The sequence below is a fragment of the Pholcus phalangioides genome, unplaced genomic scaffold (genome assembly GCF_987345545.1).
Source record: "Pholcus phalangioides strain wild (caught in Gottingen) unplaced genomic scaffold, Ppha-v1.0 ptg000014l_1, whole genome shotgun sequence".
NCBI lineage: Eukaryota > Metazoa > Arthropoda > Arachnida > Araneae > Pholcidae > Pholcus > Pholcus phalangioides.
The window spans coordinates 2,488,759-2,509,052 of NW_028301607.1; the positions used below are offsets into that span (position 1 = coordinate 2,488,759).

Consider the following 20,294-nt stretch of genomic DNA (forward strand, 5'->3'; position numbering starts at 1 on the left):
TTATGCAGTTTTAGTTACCTTGGACCCATCCTGAAAATCACGCCACAAGATTGTGAACATTTATGGTGCTGAAACTTGGGTAGAAAAACACAACCAGTGACAAAGGTCTTCAAATGGAATCTTTGGTAAAGATACGAAGTTCGGTGAAAGGCAAGATCATGAGGCTTAGCAACATCATCAGCCGAAGCTCAACAGTGACGATCTTCCATGCCATCAGCTGAAAATCTATCAAGATCAAGCCAGCGAACTGTGGACGGATCTCAAAGAATCGTCATCTTGTTAACAGATGAACATCTGGTAGCCCACGATGCTGAATTCGATGATTTAGTTGGATCTACGATCATGGCCCATTCTTCAGGATCAGCGAAACAATCAGGCAATGTGAATTCACAAAATAGTTCCGTGCGCTTACCGAAAATTTAACTGCTTTCTTTCACACAGTGGCGGACTTAACGATTGTTGCCATTTCGTGATATGTTTACTAATAGAATCACGTAACCCTCCATTAATCACCGTTGATACTGTTGTTATTAACAATAACTGACCCGCATTCCCATCTATGTGGTCTGGGAGGGAAAAACTTGATCTGAGCCTATTGTACACCTCCCAGACGACCATTTCTATTCAGATGAATCCCACCCCAACAAAGCCACCTGTCAGCAAATGTGGGAAGCTCCAAGGGCGTGACCGCCAGTGAGGAGCAAATGTCCTTTTAGGCCTAAATTGAATTGGTGAATCTTACTCCTATACTCCTTACTACCCCTTGGCAGAACTTGAATCTCTGCTGCATATGATCCCCCCCCCCCCCCTCCAGAGCTGATAGTGACTCTGTCAGAGACTCACTAATGTTTGCTCCTACCCACAGGATTACCCGTGAAGATAGCTTTCGGTGATGTAAAATGTCATGAATTTTGTTAATCTTCCCCCCCCCCTCCAAGGAAGACAACAGCACTCGAAGCCCCAAAAATCCCTACTATTGGAGAAAACTAGATAATATTACTTAAAAAAATGGAATGAGAAACATTAGCAGGAAATTAAAAGATCGTAAATTACATTCCAATGTAAAAAAATGCTCAACACTATATCACAAAGAAAAAATATATATAAAGAATACAGCACACGGTCCTAAAAAGTATTAAGATATAAAATATAATTTATACTTTCTAATATTAGCTAACTATCTATTCACTAGGACTAAAACAAATGACAAACAAAAATTACTGAGAATATTCGGGAAAAAGGTATATACTGTTCTCTAACACTGACGCACAAAAAACCCACAAAATTAGAGAGGCGGGGAAACAATAAAATGGTGGCAAACAAAGATACAGGTATTCCCTCCTATACAAGCATGTGGTCAACAAAATTGATATTGACAAAGAAACAATGATTACAAACCTACAGATAATCCTTTGGTAATCCCTCGGCAACAATGGTCAGCGAGTGGAGTGTGATAAAAGCACGTCCGATCCCTACCGTTGCCAAGACGAGAATAAATATACAGTTAAACCTCGTTTGTGCGTCACCCGGTTAACACGTCACTCCACTTACTGGGCCATTTTTGGAAGTCCCAATTGTCCTCATTTAGGAATTGACACAGCTATGGCTTACTCTCTTTAACGAGTCACTCCGCTTACGAAGTGATATTTTTACCCTCCCAAGAGTGACTCATTAACAAGGTTTGATTATAAACTGAAGAGACAAAAAAAACTGGTACAGGCATGCGTATGCAAATAAAGAGATATGGAACCAATCAGAGTACGGCGCTGCGGTCGGCAACACCTATATAACACAACAAGTGTCTGGCATAGTTGTTAGATCAGTTACTGCTGCTACAGGTTATCAAGGACCAGGGATTGTCTTAAAAGTTAACTTTATATTTCAATAACTATACAACCCTTTGCAATATAAATTATTGCAGCTGAGTACTGCAAGTTATTTGGATACTTTTTCCAATTTGAGGTATGGATCAATGTGGTTCGTGAGAAATGCCATGTGTCTTGTTACCTGTGCATCCTGTGTGGCTTGAACATATAGTTTGCCTTGATTTTAAAATGCTATCTATAAGTAGATAAAATTTTACTTAGCAAAGTTGAACAGTTTGTTCTCTGAATTTAATTTCCAGTATCGTCACAGTTTGGTGCGAGTTTATAAATTTTTGAACATGTAAATTTTTTAGCAGCTCTTGATAAATGACACCAACAAGGGATTCTCTCTCGTAAAAAAATACTGTCCTTATATGGCTGTATTTTGCACTGAAATGACACTAAGATGTGCTTTCTAAAATACCCAACAAATTGGTAGAATGTATTTTTTTACTATGTATTTGCCATGTTTATTCAAATATACCTAGTTCTATAGAAGGTTAGTGCCTTATAATGAAATGGTTCTTTGTTTTTTTTTAAGCTGACCCTATTTGCGTTTCTCTTAAAAATTTTCAAAATTCCATTTATGTTTTTTGAAAGTATTTAATTTTCTGAATATTTTTCCCATAAATAACAATAATTTTCACTCTTTTCTATTTAGGTATGTTCCTGTAAAAGCTCATGAGACAATATTTCCATGCTGGGAGAACATGACCATATTCCTCGTGTCCTGTTACCAGTATATAATTGTGGCCTTGTTAGTCTCTGAAGGTCCTCCTTATAGAAAACACTTCTATACCAACTGTAAGTTAAAAACTAGAAAAAAAGTGTTAAAACTGTGTTAAGAACTTGTTCTAGCTTCTGTTCATACTCCTTAAATTGTTCTTATTTGGTATCTAACACATTTGGATGGGGCTATTTATATTATAAAAATATATAATTTAAACTTCCACAATAGACTTGATAAGAATAAATTTAAGCCAATAGAGTGTACTACCCAGCACATCAGGAATTTCTCTTCTCTTAGTTTCATTTGGACTTAAATGCTGTGCTTGAATTACAGTAAAATCTATTTTGTGGACACTGCCGGGATAAAAACAATTAGTTGGAGTAATAGAGGGGTGACTGTTAATCGGGTTTGAAAGGCATTCTTTTATTATACAAGGGGAAATTTTATTTGGCTGTAAAAGAGGGGTGACCGCATCTGAGGGATGTCAGTTAAGAGGGGTTTAACTGTATTAAGTTAATTGAGTTTGTTAATAAGTTATATATTTTAGTATATCTGAATCTGTTTTTCAGGGTATTACTTGGTTTCCATCATCATACTCTTGTGCTTTACCACTTTCTTGATGTTTAATCCTTTTCCAGCCCTTGCTGAATTTGGAGGAGTAAGTTGAGCTAGTAATTTTTATCTTTTAATCACTTAAAACGGTTTATCTGCAGTTTACTCTATTATATATTCATGTCTGTCTTTATTATCTTGAGTATGCTGTAGCACAGGGATTTTTAAAAAATGCAGGAAAGCATCATAATTTGAGTGGGGAGGGGGGGGGGGGTTCGAAATAAAATAAAAATTGCAACATATCGACTGATTATTCAGATCAGTCGAATGTTGAATAATCAATAATTATTATTACTGATTATTCATGAGAAATGATGAGAAAAATCGAATTTTATGAATCTCACCCACATTTTAACAACTTATTTTTGGCTTTTGCTTTCAGAAATGTGTTCCAGATGTTTTTGTAAAAGTTGTTTTTCTGTTAATAATACTAGATCCCTTTTCAATCTTAATTCTATGAATAATGGTAATGTAACAAAAATTATGATTTTTATTGGAAGGGGAGCTAAAAGCATGTTAGAAAGGAATTTCAAAATTATGATAGAATATATTTAGAATGTTTCGGGTAGGTTTAGTTAGAATCATTTTTAAAACTAGCAAAGACAGCTTGGCGCACACTTCTACCATTCGCTATCATCCGCCTCTGCAAAATGGAGTTTTCGAAAAGAACCCAGAGATAGCTTGAATGTGAGTGATGATATTTGTTTGGTCCTTTAGGAAAAAACGACTTGTAATTTTAATTCTGTTGCTTTGATATGATATACCTGTGATATTCATCAAAAAATTAATTTTTGCAATAAAGTTTTAAGTTTGGAATAACAAATAATGAGTGGGTAATTAATGTTATTATTTGCTAAAAAAGAATTTTCCATCAAATAGACAACTAATTATCTGGGGGGGGGGGGGTGAGGGAAGGTAAATTAAATTGCTCTAGGGGTTGCGGGATGGAAAAAGAGTTAAGAACCATTGCTCTAGCGCAGTGTTTCTCAAAGGGGCTGTAGAAGCAATGGCTTTAGTATAGGATCCTATGGGTTGACTCGAGTTGGGGAGGGGAGCGATGGCACAAAACGTTTGGGAGACTATGCTCTAGCATGTCATTTTTAATAGATCATAAAGTCTAATTTATTTGTTAATTAGTCTGTTACTTAACCATAAAATCAGATCATACTCCCCTTTTTTGCATTCATTGCAGAACGAGGCTTAATACCATAATTCCTATTCATAACTCATGAGCTATTCAATGAATAAGTGTTGGTTTTTTTTAAAGCTCTGTGGGTGATGTAGTAATGTAGCTGTGAAGTGGTTTATTTCACCAATTAATGGAGCAGGTCTTTTTTCAATATTTGTATGTACAAGTTTTTTTTAGTTTGTTTTTTTAGGTTGTTTTTTTTAGTTTGTTTTTTTTGTTTGTGTTAGTCTTTAAAAAAAACCATGTTAATTTGATATATTTTCTCAACATGCAGATAGTAAATTCTGAGCCATTGGAGCACAAGATGTTCAAAGTGACTCTTCTATTGAGTGTTGGATGTAATTTGTTTCTGGCTTTGATGATGGAGGTAATAATATATTTGCTATTAAAAACTAAAAAAAGCAAGCCTGCTGTTTGGAATCGGCAATAAATTGTAGGTCCCGGTCTAATTAGCCCTCGTGTGCAGAAAATGACCGTGGTGCGACAAAAATAATCAAATGATCAAACTATTAAAATGTGATTAACCCTTTATCTACCATATTATAAAATGTAGAATAAGAAAATTATTAAGTGCAACGGTCATGAGTAATTACATTGAACAAAAAATTTTGACCAGCATCTGCGTTCAAAACAAATAGTCATTTCTTATGTAATTCGTGTGCAGATCATTAATTTGATAATAAAAAAAGCTGGATTGGCTACGGTTATCTCTGAAATTGCACATTTAATACACATCTAATGGCACAATACATTGTGAAACACAACATGACTATGTAGAAAACAAAATAATGGTGAAATTTCTACATATTTGTGTTGCTTTTATGTGCATTAGAGGCACAACCGTAATATACATAAAGACAACACAAATACAAGAAACTCAAATGTTTTACAGCATAGTATTTCATTTATCAACATCTGGCATGTACTGACTCAATTGTGCTTGTTCTGGATAAAGGAGCGTCTCTCACAATTGTGTAACAGAAGCCAGCCAGCAAAGAAGTTGACCATTTGCCCTGTTAACCTTCTATGGTTCTTACCACTGTTTCACCATACCATAATGCTCTACAAGCATGTAACTGTTAATGCTAATATCTCCAAAATAAGAGCCAATAGAACTTTTTCATGATAATATTTGAGAATTCAACAGATCAAAATCATTCCACATTGTATTTTTTTTATGTCAGACCCAATTTTCATTGTTGTCCGATGTAATTTATCATACATTTAGCATTTTGTGATCTTTAGCATCTTGTATTTAGCATTTTGTTTTTCATGATATATTTGTGTTTTAATTTTATTGACATCACTAGTATTGACATTTCATTTAGGTGTAAACTATTTCTTTTCCCCAGATGGTAATTTGCAAAAGCCAATGGTTACGCGGCCTGGTCAAAATTATCAAGAACAAAAAAGAACCAAAAAATGTTTTCAAAAGAATCGAGAATCAGATGGCTCGTGATACAAAGTGGCCTTGCTTTGATGAACCAATCCGAGCCTCGGGACCCATCATGATGCCTCAATGACATCAGCTGATTTTTAGGTTTTTAGCAGTTATTAGTAATAAAAATAATAATGTGAACTTTCTCAAAGTCTTCTGTTCTTGGAAGAGCTGATACTTGGTACTTGTTTCATTAGGAGATATTTTATATCATATTTTTTCATGTATTTTTTCAATGAGATTTGATATTATTCATTGTCATAATGGGGTAAAAAAAAGTGTATAGTTTTTTAAATGATTTCCTAATTACTTCTTCAAAGGACCAAAAGCAAAGCTGGTTTCTAAGCAGGTTTTTTTTCTTTTTTCTATTTATTTGCTACTCTTCTCATTGCAGCATTTTTCTGCGCCTGATAGAACATGTTTACAGTATTTGGGTATCTTTTTATTTTATTTTTTGCGCAGATTTTTCACGTTATTGGAGCAGTATAATGAATATTGTATGTGTGTGATGTTAGCATGTGCTTGTCTTCTTTCTAGCACATTTTAAGTATTGCTCTTTTCCATGTCATTTGTATGCGAGAACATTTCTGCTGAGAAGTGTGTTATTGTTGTACAGAAGCAGTTATTAGTTATTGGATCGGACTGGATTGTTTGGAAGTATTTGTCTATTTATTGCAAGTTATTGTAATGTCTGGAAGTTAAGCCACTGTCAAAAAATGACTAACACAAAAAAGCTAAAAGGTGTTCAAGAATCTAATCAATAACAATTGTCTTATTCCCATGTTATTCATAGTGCAATTTTTGATAAAGTTTCAGTGTTCTTTGGAACTATTTCTCCTGGGCATGTTCTCTACTCCCTCCTCTCAATACTCACACATATAATAGATATATATTGTCTGCATGTCTGTGTTCTACATACATAGCACTCAATTTCGAAATTCTCAGTCAGATTCTGAATAATTTGTAAATGTAATACAAGTGATAGCCCTGATTTTTTTTCTAATAATCATGGTAAACTAATTTGATTCCCTAACATGTAAAATATTGGTATTTTGAATCGCAGTAGGGTTGTATAATACAGATTGACAATAATTAAACTAGAGTAACAAGCAAATGTTTGATTTTTATTATTGTCAAATTTGTGGGCAAAAAAACATTTGCTGCAGTGAAAACCATTATTTTACTGTGACCTATTTAGCTATTCCGTATTTAAAATGATATTTTTAAAAAATGTATTCTGTAATCCTTATCGTGCATGTTGGTTAATGTCCAGCGAGGAAAAAAAAAATGCCAAGCAGGCTGGCTATAGATGAAAAAATTCACTTTGAAACACCAGGATTTGTGGCTTATCTTCCGGAAATTACTGTACTTATTACTGTACTTATTAAACAAAGGGCAGGTGAGAGGCAAGATTTTGTAGACAAAATTGTTCAGAATATGTCCTTATTTGATTGAGAAGGTCTGTGATGTACTTGAAATGAGACTAAATTAGACGAAAATCAGTATAACTGGAAAAAAAAATTTGCTAGGCCTAACCAGTGGAACTTTTTATAACTGACCTGTTCTGTTAACAGAAGTTTTTTTAAATACTGTAGAATAAGAGGCTTCAGTGTATCTAAATACCTATTAACGGGCAAAATCCAATGGCTGCTAGTTTTTGAAAGGTTCCACTGTATTATGTTGCAAACATTTTTTTTCCTTTAGTGTAAAAATGAAATTTGTATTTAAAAGAAATCTAGCTTTTATTTTATTAATGCTATGATCAATGGTTTTGAAAATTATTTACAGTTTTTGTTAAGATTCACTTTTTGAAATGAATTTGATTCTTTTTGCCATCGATATGTTTGATAATGATGTAGTGGATAAATTGCTTGAATGAATCTTTCCATATAAGGAAGAAATGCATGAATATCTCATTTTATCTTTTATTTATGTGTCGTTATTGGAAATCTTACTGAAAACTGACTGACCAAAATTTTCACATTTTTAAACTTGAAAAAAAATCTGTATGATATACACTGATATATAACGTTGTGATTGTTAGTCTTTTACTAGTCAGTATTGTGAAGGAAGTATTTTTCCCCCCATTAAGTTATTTATTGCTCTTGTTGTACTGGGGGGTGCCTTGTGTAGGGTATGGTCGGATCGGATCTTATTTATGTTGTGCATGTACTGATTTATATCTGTGGAACTGATTTACTTTTGAGTTATTCTGAATATTACTATATTGCATTTCCTTTTGTCAGTGCAATATGCACATTTATAGTAGTATCTCAACTTTCTAGTAATCCAAGTTACAAGCAAAACATAATTAATAAAATTCTGACTTGAGAGTGAATATTAACATTGTGTAAGTAGCTGTTTACCATTTGCCATAGCTCTGGAACTTTAAACAAGTACAAGCGGACAGAATGTCGAATTGTACTCTATCTCGGGGCCTGATTTTTGCATGTAGGCAAGTAGGCTTCAGGGCTTTGATAATTTTGATGTCTCAAATTTCCACTAACTAATCAGATATTTTTGACTCTGAATGAATCCCAGTTAATTCCTACTTTGTTCGTGTCACCAAGTCAAAGTCAAGTTCATGCTTGTTAGTAATACTTCTGTTTACCAATGCAAAATACTGTCTTAAGCTAGGACTATACTCATGTCCAGCCTGGACCAATGTCATTCGCAAGTATTGCTTCCTAATGTGTTTGGCTTCTTGTTCCAACATTAGACGATTATTCCCAATGGTGGAGCAGCCATACTACTCGTTTGCGCCTGCCCTATACTTTAGAAGTTCCTCAGGAGTATTAATGTGGGGGCGCGTTTGTTTTATTAAAGGCCATACTACTCGCCCACTAACCTTGGAAGGTATTGGACCAGACTGAACATGAGTGTGGCCTTGGCTTTATATTCATTTTTCTACAAGTGAAGTAAATTAATGTTATGGAGATAATTTTTTACACAAAAACAAAAACTTTGCTTTGAAATGCGAGTAATTTTCAAGAACAAAATTAAATATCTTTAATTTGTGTCTACGAGTAGAACAATCGATGAATTTTAGTTGTCCCTTAATCACCAAGCACAGAAAAATGATTGTTTATTTGTGCTGATGGCCACTTTGTGTCTAGTGCTGGAGGTGAAAAGAAAAATATCTGGAAGTTATATAACTAGGTTTGTTTCAAACAAGGTGAAATACTCTAGTCTTGCTCATCTCCATCAAGTACTGCCAAGGACGGTATAGTGCTGGTACGTAAAAAGACCAGTTTTGTGTTATTGTTGAATGGTGGTAGGGATAGACTAAAAGTTGAGTGCAGTTAATTTATAAATGGAGTAGTGTATTTAGAACTGTAATACAAATGGATTAAGTTGAGATACTACTGTTATGTCTTAATCTCTGTGTCAGCCGCAATATATACATATATAACAGCAAATGACTTTGTTCTCTTACAATGTCTCGAAAGCAACTTGTTTAGATGGCGAAATATACCAAATTTTCATGTCGCAGACACTCATTTTAAATCCACTTTTTAAAATATTGTTACGGAATTGTTCTGATCTTGTGATAAAATTTTTATGTATGAATGTGTTTTTTTAATATCACGCATAATGTTTCTTTAATGCGCTCTGAGTTTGTGTGGTGATATGGATGAGATTGAACGTAACAATGTAAAACAATCTACAATGCCAAATTTCAGGAAATCATGGGGAAAAAAACCATTTCAAGAATACCTTTGCAGAGAGCGCTTTTCATTTAGTATTTGCTGTGGGATTCCTTAGTCGTACCAATGATCCTTAATATAGTTATAACTATTTTATTTTTGTTGCAATTTCTGCTTCATTCTGAATTGTTCTGAAACGTATTTCGCTGTACCTTTAGCAAGTTCCTCTTATAGTGAGCGATGCAGTAATTTTAAATAAAAAAATAAAGGAATTACAATTTTTTTTCATAGATTCCTCAGATGATTGAAATATTGTACTTGTCAGTAGAAAGAATTTTGATTACGGGTGTTCAACAAAAAATTATGTATCATTCTACCAGAACGGTATGAATGGGCTGAATCTCATTAGTGCCTATTAAGCCAGGACTGGACAAATGCCAGGTCGCCATGGTGACTAGGCATTTTTTATTGCGACTAAAGGTTTCTAAATGTGGTTGCTAAATTGGAGTATATTTTTAAGTTAGAGTAAGAGCAACACAAAATTTTCTGATTTCATTACACATCATCTTTTAATATAGAAAAATAAAAAAATGCTTAGCTCCTAAGAAATTGGGTTGGCACCTACATTTGTGTTGGTTTGTCCATCCCTGCTCTAAGTTTTTTTTTATGAACTGGAACAATTAAGAGAAAAGATATTCAAAGAAATGGAAATGTTCAGGGTCAGAGGATTTGTTCGTAGAAAGGTATGGGATTTGTAAAATCGATCGCCGGCTGTTTTTCATTTGGAGTTCTTGAATCATGTGATTTGTAGACACCTTGTTACCAGTTCTTAAAGAAACAATACATTACAGGGGGGTAATAGTGAGGATTCTCATGAGTAAAGTGTGTTACCTATGAGTGGGTAACACACTGCACAAAACTACACAATTTAGCAGATCCCATAAAGTACTTAATATTCCCTCACGTTAAGACAATAAAAACAGTTCACGCCCCACCCTCCACATCCTGCAGCAGGGTCCCTGCTATAGTGTGTAGTATGAAAAACAAAGACCCAACTCGTCTATCACCATCTATGAGCGATTTACTACCTAGTGAGTTGTGCCAGAAGTGTAACTGTGCGTGTACCTAACAGTCTAAGTGCATATGTAGTGTTGTGGATCATACTGGTGCCGTGTTAGCTTCACCCTTGTGAGGGCCATGAAAGGGTTGAGGAGAGTTGAGTGGGGGGTAGAAAATATCTCCTTCACCCTCTTCAATGACCATATCAACTTGCAGATGTAAGTATTGCATATGCACCAGAACCTAGGAGCTGAGGTCATTTGAGTCTCTTCCCCACATTAATTACTGGAAAAACAATGCAATGCACCTTCCCTTTCCTGCGTATGCATTTGAGTCCTGTATGCACGGGACAATCAGCAACATTCAGTTTCTCCACCCTCGAATGGTTTCATGTCAGCACCTTCCACATCCTGCAGCAGGGTCCCCTCTATAGTGAATTTATTGTATGAAAAAGACACAAGGATCGCGCTTGAGTTCTGTATACATGGAACAGTCAGCAACATTCAGTTCCCCCCTCCAATGTTTTCTTCACGTCCGCGCTGTTGAAGTATTGTATTGCATTAAGATGTGGACTGAGAAATAGGTTTTCGATATAGAACTTGCCTGCTTATGAAATGTTTTAAAAACTGGGCTCGAGACAAATCCTAGGCACTGTGGCGCCTTGCTTTTTACGCTTGGAATATCTAAATTAAAAACAAAGGACAATACTAAGTTTCTCAAATTGTGTTTGCCTGTTTGCCAATAATCACTAAGCCTCTGGAAAGTGTAAAAAAAAACAAAAACAACCCTTATTTTGAACCTTTTTTCGCAAAAATGTGTCTGGCTATCTCTCCCAAGAAATTTGTTGCCTAAATTTCTTTTCTTGATTTGACAAGCCCTGCTTGAAACTATGGTAATAATGTTAGGTTGACCTGCTTGTGTGAATGATTGTGTGTGAAATGATCTGTTAAAAAGAAATGACTCATGAAAATTGGTTTTAAAATATTTTATATTATAGAAAAACAGAATTTGTATAGTTGTGTGTACACTATTATGTTCTCAAGTTTACTGTACTTTTTGATCAAAACATCTGTATGTAGATGAGGGATTGTGTGTGTATGGATCGTAGATGATGTGAATTGGGCTTTTTTTTTTATTAAAATGGAATGAAGTATAAAAAGGCCCACGATTATCATATGCTAGTGATTATAAGTGATTCTGACGAGGCATATACATGTTACAGTCCATGTCCAAAGTCGAGCGTCTTTGCAAAGTGGCCAGCAACTAGTCGGCCACGTGAAGAGCATGCTAAACTTCAAACATGGACCATATATACACTAAATATTACACCCATGCTGCAGGGATTTTTTAAATGTCTATGAAGCCTCTTGTATTGAATTTTTTTTTTTGGGTGTGCATGGTTGTCTATTAGTTCCAATCGTCACATTTTTTGTGCAAGATTTCAAACGAACTAATTCAAATCATGTTTTTGACCTGGCTCTTATTTGTTTTCTGTTGCTGCTCTACAATATGCATTTCAGTTTTTAGGAAATGTTTTTTTTTGGTTCTAATATAGAAATCGTGCTAGTCTCGCATAAACACACATTGATGCTTTCGCTGTAGTATTTATCTTTTTTTTTGAATTTTATAATCAAAGATTTTGTACATTGTATTCTTTGCTGTGGCGTGGGTTTTTTCCCCTTTTGGGCATGTATTCATGCGTACATGCTGGTGTAAATAAATTTGTAAATAACACTTTTTAGTGGGTTTTAGTTTTGTCTGTTTCAGTGTCTTGTGTATCCTTCCCCAATAAGCAAATGTGGTTTCTGTAGTTTCAACTGCCCTCCTAATATTGCCCGCTTTGAGAAAGCGATCTGGATCAGCCGTTCTCAACCAAGCATTACACTTAAGTTCACAACACGAACACACACGTTCCAACATGTACCAATTTGTTAGAAGTTCCACAGGGAATATGGACGAGGTGTATATGTGGTTTAGTAGTAGCGGTTCTCAACCTGGGGCCACGTGGCCTCCTTGTCCTGGAATATTCCGGGGGACCACATGAAGCTACGAAAAAAATGATTTAATTTTTTAAGTGAAAATATGGTGGGAAACAGTGACTAGTTTTAGAATTCATCAAAACTACTAATAGAACTAGGTCTATCCCAATTCATTTGTCACCAGGCATGCGCGGATTCGGACGGAGGCAAAACTACCTATAGAACAAGGCCTCCGCACAAAGTTCGTGACGTAACTGAAGGTCATTTCACCTATTGCAGGGGTGCAAGAGCTGCGCCGAAAACCCTGCGCATTTGCGCCAATTCTTGTTTGTGGTTCGCGGATGTACCGCTAATGCGCTGTAGTGCGGAATTTAGGAAAAAGATGCATGAAAATTTTGTTCGGAACGCGTTCTTTCCGAGACACCAAAAAAGATACGGGGCGGGAGAAACTACAATTTTTTTTTTCACTTCACACCATCTACCACAATCGCGTTATCTCGTGACCTTGGAAAGTAGTTATACTACCTTGAAGTATAAAGTCCTGTACTGTTATCGGTATAACCGGCGGGCTATCAAAGTCCCTGAATGAATATGCCGGATTTCGCGGAGTTTTTACTCCTGAATCGGAGTTTTTATTCCGTTTTTACTCCTGCTGGTTATATACTGGGAATAACGGTAATTTCGCGGCTGCCAACCTGCGTTCAAAGACAGCATACATCGAAAAGGGGATTGGTTTACTCGTTCAAATCACCGACATTTTTCGAAGATCATTGGCAAAAAATGGGATCTGTTAAAACTCCAGCTAAAATATTTATAGTTTTGTCATCTAGTCACTATGCGGTCGTGTGGTTATCGTCGGCGATTGCCGATCGTGACAATTTCACATTGCGAAAATCCGGATTTGGTGAACAGGGGCGGCTCGAGGAAAAAAATTTCTTACTCATGCGGAATATGTTTTTGGCGCTACTGGCAGCGTTTTTTTTTTTTGGTCAAAGCTTTTTTCACCCTTTCAACTCCATTTGGCACCCCTCCTAGAGCGGCTCCCAATATGGCCGCACGGTCCGCCACTACATTGGTGGGGGGAGGGCATGCTCTTAACAATAGTCAAAGGAAGAAGTTTGTACTCATTTTACATAACTTCTGTGAGATACCTTTTTCATATTAATGTCCTACCTTTTTAAAACATGTTGGAGAGAATGAAACGTTTGCATTCTTTCGTGTTTTTCGCACTCCCTCTCGTGAATTGCTGGGATGGTACATTACTCCCTCACTTATTGCTAGGATGTTGCTTAACATTGTATCACCAACAGAACTATTAATTATGTGTGATGAATGGGTTGCACTACAATGCAAAGAATTACAAGAAGTGAAATCAGTTCAGAGAATAGATAGATATTGGGCAGACATATTCAAACTTTGTAACTTTGAAAGCAGCCCAAAGTTCAAAATTTTGCCAGTTTTGGTGAAGGCTTTTTAATCTTTAGCACATGGTAACGCAGACAGTGAAAGAGAGTTCATTGTTAACAAATAAATAAAAGTCTGTTCGAGCATTAAAAAATCTGTCCATCCAATGCTTTAATGAAATAAGACATATAAAATCTTATGTTCAAGGGCATGAAAAATTGGAAAAAAATTGTCATTGAGATGCTGTACTTCTGAAAGCGACTCGTGATTCGTAATCTATTAACATGCTATTAGGTTGAGAAATTGTTTAAGTAAATAAGGTATTTATATTTTTCTCGTTTTCTGCATTTTGCTTTTAAATTTAATAATTCCTTTAAATTCTGTGAGAAGCCAATTTTCCACGGAAACTCTTATTATATTCTGCACGTACTTTTTTTGCTATATCAGGATGAATAAGATTTTGGTGTTCAAGCAGCAGAAATTCTTGCTGCCTAGGTTTTTAGTATGCATGTTGCTTAATTTGAAAAGAGTTATAATTTTTTTTCGTCATTTCAGTAATTCATGTCTTAGTAGTGACATATAAACTGAAGAGCCAAAAAAACTGGTACAGGCATGCGTATGCAAATAAAGAGATATGGAACCAATCAGAGTACGGCGCTGCGGTCGGCAACACCTATATAACACAACAAGTGTCTGGCATAGTTGTTAGATCAGTTACTGCTGCTACAGGTTATCAAGATTTAAGTGAGTTTAAACGTGGTGTTATAGTTGGTGCACGAGAGATGGGACATAGCATCTCTGAGGTAGCGATTAAATTTGGATTTTCACGTATGACCATTTCACGAGTGTACTGTGAATATCGGGAATCCGGTAAAAAATTAAATCTACGACATCGCTGCGGACGGAAAAAGATCATGAAAGAACGGGACCAACAACGACTGACGAGAATCGTTAAACGTGACAGACATGCAACTCTTCTGCAAATTGCTGCAGATTTCAATGCTGGGCCATCAACAAGTGTCAACGTGCGAACCATTCAACAAAACATCGATATGGGCTTTCGGAGCTGAAGGCTCACTCGTGCACCCTTGATGACTGCACGACACAAAGCTTTACGCGTCGCCTGGGCTCGACAACACCGACATTGGACTGTTGAGGACTGGAAACACGTGGCCTGGTCTGACGAGTCTCGGTTCCAATTGCTTCGAGCTGATGGACGTGTACGGGTATAAAGACAACCTCATGAATCCATGGACCCTACATGTCAACAGGGGACTGTTCAAGCTGGTGGAGGCTCTGTGATGGTATGGGGCGTGTGCAGTTGGCGTGATATGGGACCCCTGATACGACTCTGACAGGTGACAGGTACGTAAGCATCCTGTCTGATCACCTGCACCCATTCATGTCTATTGTGCATTCCGATGGACTTGGACGATTTCAGCAGGACAATGTAGCAATTCTGGACGTGTGGGGTGTCGCAAAGTGGCTCCAGGAACACTTTTCTAACTTTAGACACTTCCGCTGGCCACCTAAATCCCCAGACATGAACATTATTGAACATATCTGGGATGCCTTGCAACGTGCTGTTTCAGAAGAGATCTCCACCCCCTCTTACTTCATGGTGTGAATTACCTCCAGCACTACTTCAGACATTAGTCGAGTCCATGCCACGTCGTGTTGCGGCACTTCTGCGGGCTCGCGGGGGCCCTACACGATATTAGGCAGGTGGACAAGTTTTTTTGGCTCTTCAGTGTATAAGATAATTCAGAAAAAATTTAAATGGATTTTAATTTGTGAAGGAAATTTATTCAGACTTATTTGTTTTTCAACCATTTTTGGCGAAACTTTTGGCATTTCACAGAAAAATTACTCCTTATATTGCAGATATAGTTCGTTTTTAAAAGTTCTGCTCCATTTTCAAAATTTCTGCTCCAAAAAGGAAATTTGCTGCTCCGAAATAGATGAGGGGTGCTTGCACCCCTGCTATTGCCATTGGATATAGCAGGTCGACGCATGCAATATCTTTACCTTTTTTTTGCAGTATATCCAATGGCAATAGGAGAAATGGCCTTCATTGACGTCACAAGCTTCGTGCGGAGGCCTTGTTCTATAGGTGGTGTTGACAGAGGTGATCGGCCCCACTCCAAGAGCCGAATAATTTTGGGTAAAATCGGTCTGTCCCGTAAAATATGGGAAGATACAACGAGCCTACACAATAAATCACCCTTCCGACGCAATTTCCTGGATCCATGACCTGTGAGGGTTTTGCGCTCGAAAGGGGAGGGTTGCTACATGATTAGATCTGGTGCTACGATTTTGGAGATTAAATATGCAAAAATGTAATGTTACTTCTATAGCTAAGTGCAGGGCTTTCCAGAATATCGCTTTACACGGCTTGGTCATGATGTTGGACGACCCTGTATAGAACCAGAGCAAAGGGGAAGCTCACTGACATGAACGCCAGGTGCTCTGCCACCGGACTTATCCCGTTGCCGAGATCTCTTCCAGCCCAGCTTCGTGGCAGAGTCTGGAACAAAGTGAGTGCACCTAACAGTCTGAGTGTGTTGCTAGTGTTGTGCTTGGTATTTCAGTGTTGCCACCTATTCTTCAAATTGTGAATGAATTGTAATGATTGAATATTTGTACTGTTTGTAGGACTGTTGCTCTCTGTGACGAGACTTTTTAACGAGGAGATCCGCTCGCATTCGCGCCTTGAAGTTGGAAGCCACAGAAAACTAACTTCAGCCGACCACCACTGTGGCGCCGGTGGGGCTAGAACCCGGATCCTCGCAATGTGAGTCCGTCACTATGACCACTCGACCATCACAGCGGCAGGGGAAGCTCACTGGACTTTTGCCCAGGGGTCTGGGGACCAACCTTGCCTATACAATTTTTGTTTACTGAAATTTACGAATTAATTACGAATCAATTTATGTTGAAAGTATTGCTCCTGGATGGGTCACTGGGTAAGACTATAAGCAGGGTAATGAATAGACAAAATATAGTTCAGAAGGGCGAAAATAAGTTAAACTTGTCTAGATAGTGATTAAGTAGGGCTATCGGCTACAATCGCTGGTCTAGATGCTCGGTTGAGCCAAAGCAGAATTGCAAAAGTTTTATCCATTGTAAATAATCCAGGTTGTGGGGGGCCTATGATACTAAGGGCTGCTAATGAGAACTGAATGGAAAGGGAGCCATGGTAGAATATTACATGGGGGGCAGAAAATCACAGTCGCATATGGAATGGTTACACTAGCCGGATACAAAATTACATATTATTACAAAAGTTAAAAAAAATATATACATACACATATATGGATATTACGAATCGCATTTTTTTCTGTATTTTTACCACGATTTAGAAAAGGAAAAAAATAAAAATATATATGAGACCTATTGAAAGCATTTAGCATTTAGTTCCTATACTTGCCGCTAGATAGCAGCAACATATTTCGTGAAAATATAAATTCTCTTCTACGGGAGAATATATGGCCCGCATAAGGGCCAGGCATCCCCTTAAAATTTTTATTCTGGTTCTGGTTCTCTAAAACAGTGTTTCTCAACCGCCGGGCCGCGACTGATTTGCCATTTCCTTTTTCCCCCATTCATGTTCCGTTAATCATGTGTTTGACCGGGCTTTCCACTTACAAAAATGAATGAAACCGGGCCGCGGGTTTCCAAAGGTTGAGAACCACTGCTCTAAAACTTTAAAATGAGGCGCATGCGCTTGACGCCAGTGCCGTCTTAAGGCATGGGCGGGCACGGCCCGGGGGCCTCACAAAAATGAGATCTGATTGAAATTTTTGAGAAGTTGTTTGGTAGGGCCTCAGAAAAATCAATTGGCCCGGGGGCCCATGATACTCTTAACACGGCCCTGCTTGACGTCATTTACATATGTCAATTACATATGTTAACAGATGACGCTACTATACCGCAATAATTTTTTCTGAAGGTGTTTTCAAACGAAGAGTATTAAAGCATGGGGGGTTCTTAACCTTTTTTTTTGTGCGGAGATTCAAAATCAATACATCAACTTTACGACCCATGGGACTGTTTTTTTCCTTCGAAATTAGTGAAACCAATGACGCAATGAGTGCAACTAGAGAGGAGTAGGCGGCTCTGGTCTCCGCCGGACTAGATGGGGGGGGGGGGGTGGCGTTAATTTCACCCTTTATAACCACTCTTTCAACATTACAAGAGGGCGCCCCATAACGCGTGCTTACCCCGGCTGACCAAGCATGTAGTTGCGGCCCATAGCTCAAAAACCCTTCTTAAGAGCCCTTGCAAATTAGGTTTGGGTCGTGACCTGTAGCTGAGGAGCCCGTGGCTGTAGATTTGAACGACTTATCTCGAAAGCCCCTGCGACCAAAGTTTGGGTCGTGATGCATACACTCATGTTCATAAATTAAGGATAATTCAGAATCATACGGAAATCAAAATCTAAAGTAAAACTTTCACCTGTAGAATTATCACACATATCTGCAAGAATGATATGCAAATTTCAGGAAGCCACCAGATGATGCCGATAGTACGTCACAATGACGAGAGTGTAAGAGGGGGGTATATAAGGAATGGTGGCAAAGAAGTAAAATTGTTCACAAGAGTTCTGTAAGGCGCTCAGTGCCATTAAGCGAATAGCTATAACACAGAGAGGACGCATGTGGATGATTTTTTACGTGGTAGAATTATCGGCCGCCTGGAATATGGGCGTACTCAGATGGAAGTATCCGAGGAACTTGGAATTGCCCAAAGTGTCATCTCTAGGCTTTGGCAACGATTCCAAGATAACGGAAATGTCAGTAGACGTTACAGTACAGGTCGCCCCCGAGTTACAACGCCGAATGAAGACCGGTATTTGGCAGTAACTGCCAAAAGAAGCAGACGGAGCACAGCATCCGACCTGTCTCGTCAGCTATCTGCAGCCACGGGTACCACAGTTTCAAGGAAAACCGTTTACAGACGTTTGGGAGATATTGGTCTATATGCTCGCAGGCCTGTCAGATGTGTTCCGCTCACGGCAACTCACTGTCGGCAGCGATTAGCCTGGAGTAGAGAACATGCAATGTGGACATCGTCACAGTGGGCTTGTGTGATATTTTCCGACGAGTCCAAGTTTAGCTTGCAGTCTGATTCACGTCGGACTTTCATATGGAGAATGCCAGGTACTCGTTACCACCAAGACAACATCATTGAACGACACCGTTACGGTGGTGCAGCATTGCTCGTTTGGAGTGGAATTATACTGGGTTCCAGAACAGATCTGCATGTTCAAACCGGAACCATGAAAGCCCAAATTTATCGGGACATCATTCTGGAACAACATGTACGTTTGTTTAGGGGTGCCATGGGCGCAGAATTTGTGTTTATGGATGACAACGCCCGTCCTCACCGAGCAAACATCGTAAACGAATTCCTTGAATCTGAGGATATAACCCGTATGGAATGGCCAGCATTCTCACCTGACTTGAATCCGATAGAGCATGTGTGGGACATGCTTGGCCGACGAGTTGCAGCCCGTCAAACACCTCCTACATGTGTACCGGAACTTCGGAGAGCATTGCTTGCTGAGTGAAGTGATCTTCCCCAAGATCAGATCGATAATTTGATACTCAGCATGCCTAGGCGTTGTACGGACTGTATTTCATCGCATGGGAGACATACAATGTATTAACCATATAATAGTAAGTTTTTGTAAAGGAGATATTTTTTACAATTGCTCCAGGGAGCAAAAATCGCAGTTTTTATGAATGGTATCATACATACACCATCGCTTTTGTTCTTTATCTTTTGTTTAATAAATGGGCTTTATGAATAAGTAACGTTTGTTTTGTTTCTGAACCTTTATTTGTCGGAGCTGGCATTATCCTTAATTTATGGACATGAGTGTAGTTTAAGAAGTATTGTTTCATCTATTTTGTTAATTTCTGAATGGAAGAGGTAACAATAACCCCTAGAACCATCCTGCCACATGGTCTAACCCGGGCAAAGTCCAGAGGTCTCGGTGAATGGAATACTCCATGATAATGAGATATGGTGCTATGATTTTGAAAAATATGTAAATTGGTAGGTTGGGGTATCAGGGACGTCATTTCAACTTTCCCCCTGACCCCTCAAATGACGGGCCTGGTTGGTATTTCTATCTAATGTATAGAATTAACCCGTGATGCCACGTTGAAATGTCCACGGGTAAACCCTTCCCAGGGCACGGTATCAGGAGAGTAAGCAGGATCGTCCTTTGTATGGGGACACAAAAGACTTGCGGGGACCGTATTTTCTGGTCTGAGAACAATTTTCGAGAGGGTAATTTCCTTTAAAATCAAAAATTTTTGTTCGTGAGAATCGCAGCGGCATCGAATACAGCTTCGTAATAA

General features: G+C 37.9%; 1 protein-coding gene across 4 annotated transcripts in view; it reads left to right on the plus strand.

The window, feature by feature from the left end:
- The window catches only part of anne (polyamine-transporting ATPase anne boleyn), a 73,436-nt gene extending 61,162 nt beyond the window's left edge, over nucleotides 1-12,274 (plus strand). For all 4 annotated transcript variants that reach the window (XM_089241527.1, XM_089241524.1, XM_089241525.1 and 1 more), the window contains 4 exons: nucleotides 2,527-2,669; nucleotides 3,165-3,253; nucleotides 4,671-4,763; nucleotides 5,749-12,274. In XM_089241527.1, the coding sequence (XP_089097653.1) occupies nucleotides 2,527-2,669; nucleotides 3,165-3,253; nucleotides 4,671-4,763; nucleotides 5,749-5,919 (496 nt within the window). In that variant the 3' untranslated portion in view covers nucleotides 5,920-12,274. The remainder of the gene's footprint in view (nucleotides 1-2,526; nucleotides 2,670-3,164; nucleotides 3,254-4,670; nucleotides 4,764-5,748) is intronic.
- The last annotated feature ends 8,020 nt before the right edge of the window (nucleotides 12,275-20,294 follow it).